Source organism: Sinocyclocheilus anshuiensis, unplaced genomic scaffold (genome assembly GCF_001515605.1).
Source record: "Sinocyclocheilus anshuiensis isolate Anshui unplaced genomic scaffold, SAMN03320099.WGS_v1.1 scaffold283, whole genome shotgun sequence".
NCBI lineage: Eukaryota > Metazoa > Chordata > Actinopteri > Cypriniformes > Cyprinidae > Sinocyclocheilus > Sinocyclocheilus anshuiensis.
Genome location: NW_015549605.1, coordinates 1,200,484 through 1,202,933, shown reverse-complemented (window position 1 = coordinate 1,202,933; position 2,450 = coordinate 1,200,484). Strand labels below are relative to the sequence as shown.

General features: G+C 38.9%; 2 protein-coding genes across 2 annotated transcripts in view; both read left to right on the top strand.

The window, feature by feature from the left end:
* LOC107658825 (transmembrane protease serine 9-like) overlaps window positions 1-784 on the top strand; it is a 4,812-nt gene extending 4,028 nt beyond the window's left edge. The window contains exons 12-13 of the mRNA XM_016447486.1: window positions 393-529; window positions 608-784. Coding sequence (XP_016302972.1) covers window positions 393-529; window positions 608-769 — 299 coding nt within the window. The 3' untranslated portion in view covers window positions 770-784. The remainder of the gene's footprint in view (window positions 1-392; window positions 530-607) is intronic.
* A 591-nt stretch (window positions 785-1,375) lies between these two features.
* Window positions 1,376-2,450, top strand: part of LOC107658822 (lipase maturation factor 2-like) — a 13,894-nt gene continuing 12,819 nt past the window's right edge. Inside the window, exon 1 of the mRNA XM_016447482.1 lies at window positions 1,376-1,538. Coding sequence (XP_016302968.1) covers window positions 1,445-1,538 — 94 coding nt within the window. The 5' untranslated portion in view covers window positions 1,376-1,444. The remainder of the gene's footprint in view (window positions 1,539-2,450) is intronic.

The window sequence follows — 2,450 nt, the reverse complement described above, 5'->3', positions numbered from 1 at the left end:
TATATATATATTATTGTTTATTTAACTTAGCTTATCTTATTTAACTTAGCTGAGCTTATCCCATATTTTTGTTGCGAAAACAGGGAATTACTTGGGATGGATGATTATATTATTATATTTTATTATTTGTAATTTGATTGATTAGAGAAACATGCATTGCAAAGTAATGCACAAGAAGACCAGAAACATATTTCAAGACCAAGGACAAGGTGATTCTTGACTTCATGTTGATGTTACATCTGAAAATATGGAAATAATAAATGGAAACACCACAAAAAACATGTGAAACCTTTGTTGTTCACTGCTGTTTTGTACTCGCTTTGTCCTCAATCACATACTAACTGTTATTTAACATTTTCTGGTAGTAGTTATGTTTTATTTTCTCACATTAGTGGATCTGCACCCTGATATCCTACATATGGCCAGAGTTAAGCCTCTTTCTGAGAAAGCCTGTAAGACAGGCTGGGGTGACGCTTTCAGCATGAAGTCCCTCCTGTGTACGGATGCAGCAGCCTCTATCTCCTGCTTGGTACAGCCTTACAGTAGTTTCAACCATCACTATTCACATGCACATGTCCCGGTCACTTAAATTCTTTATTTTGTATAGGGGGACTCTGGCGCACCCCTTATGTGTGAAAAAAATGGAGTCTACTACCTTGTAGGGCTAACAACATGGGGCGGCAAGAAATGTGAACCTCGGAAGCCGGCTGTGTTCACTCGAGTGTCAGCCTATCACTCATGGATACAAACTTGTATCAAAAATGCCTAATATCTATAATAAAGCTATATTAAAGTATTCATTCAACTCTGTGTGTGGCTTGTCAAGTTGTTTGCAAAGCAATACTTTATTTAATCACGTTTTATCTATTAGCAAGAAATTTTTTTAATTTTAAATAGGCTAAAAGTTAATTTTAGGTTTCATAACTTGTTTGGAAAAACTAACAATTCTTATTTGACGCTTGAATATTTGTTCTACTGCAACGTTCACCCACGTACCACAAATTCAAACTAGTGAACAAATCATTCTTTTAAATCGAATCTTTCAATGAACTGATAGAACAAAATGATTCATTTCCGAATCGGTTCTCGAGTCTCTCTTTTTGGTTGTATGAACTCGCATACAAAACAGCCACTGTAAATACATTTTAGTGTGATGTAATGTAAATGCAAATAATATTTAGGTTTTAAACGGCTCTTTTGGAACGTTTTGGTTTTGGACGAATTTTGTTGGAATGTCAAGGACAACGTGATAGCGTAATTACGTCAAGACGTAAACGAACCGAACGAGCTGTTCAAAAGAACCGATTCGCGGAAGTGAGTCGGACTTCCCATCATCACTAATTCAAACTCCACCCCTCCGATTCCTCTTCATTTTTCCAATGAGCATCAGCGCTCGAGTTACCCGAAACAAAGTGACACCTCATCCCTCCAGCAAACCGCCAAGATGGGGGAAGTAAAAACGCCCAGACAATGGTTTTTGTGGAGCATTGCACTTGTTTACGTGTGTGCTTTTGCATCCATCTACGTTCAAATACCAGGTAGGGAAGTTTCGCTGTTTTTTTGCAGATGGATGTTTGGCGGCTATGGTGGATTTTGGGTGCGGCACTAATGAATGGTTGCGCTTACACTTGAAATTGAACGGTGTTGTGGAATGTCGGCGAAAACAAAACAATTCCTTTGGTTCATTCATTAATTCATTAGCGGTAATCGCACGTTGTCCTAAAAAATCGTGTCACGGGGGGTCACTCGCTTTTCAGCTCAAACTTTTGTAGGACCTCGTGCACAAACCGCATCTCCATTCGATCTGAATTTGCGCAGTGGATTTAATATTTTTAAATGAGATTTCTGAGATAACTAGACTTAAAGCCCGTGTGAATAAAGCAGCACTGCTTCAGTTCCTCCACATGTGCTGATATTTGGGAGCCCCGCCAGTTAGTGCTGAGTACGCACTGTAGTGACCCGTCATCACTCAGGGGCCTGTGAGCTTTTGTCCCTGAAATGCTCCATGCGTATGCCATGTGTGTGGAGTGTTCATGACGCCTTTTTTCTACTGCAGCATGTACCAACACCTTTCAGCGTGTCAATAAGTTCCACTCAGCCCGTGTGTACAAAGAAGCCCCTCATCCTGTTTAATAAGCTCTTGCCTCTAAGCATTGTTACTCATACATTTGCAATGTGTTACAAGTGCAGGGTTGTACACTCTCTTTCTCTCTATAAATATGCATGTACGTGCATACATGGTGTAGACAGGGTGGGGTTTATTTCTGTATTGGCACATACCTCAAAGTTTTTGCTGCAAAAAAAAAAATATATATATATAATAATTTAACATTTGCACCAGAATAGGCCAACAAAAAAAGGCAATGATGAAAACACGTTGACCTTTTGTGACAACATTCCCCAGTAGTAATGTTGTCATATGGGGTAAATTGTTAAAATGGAATTTATTT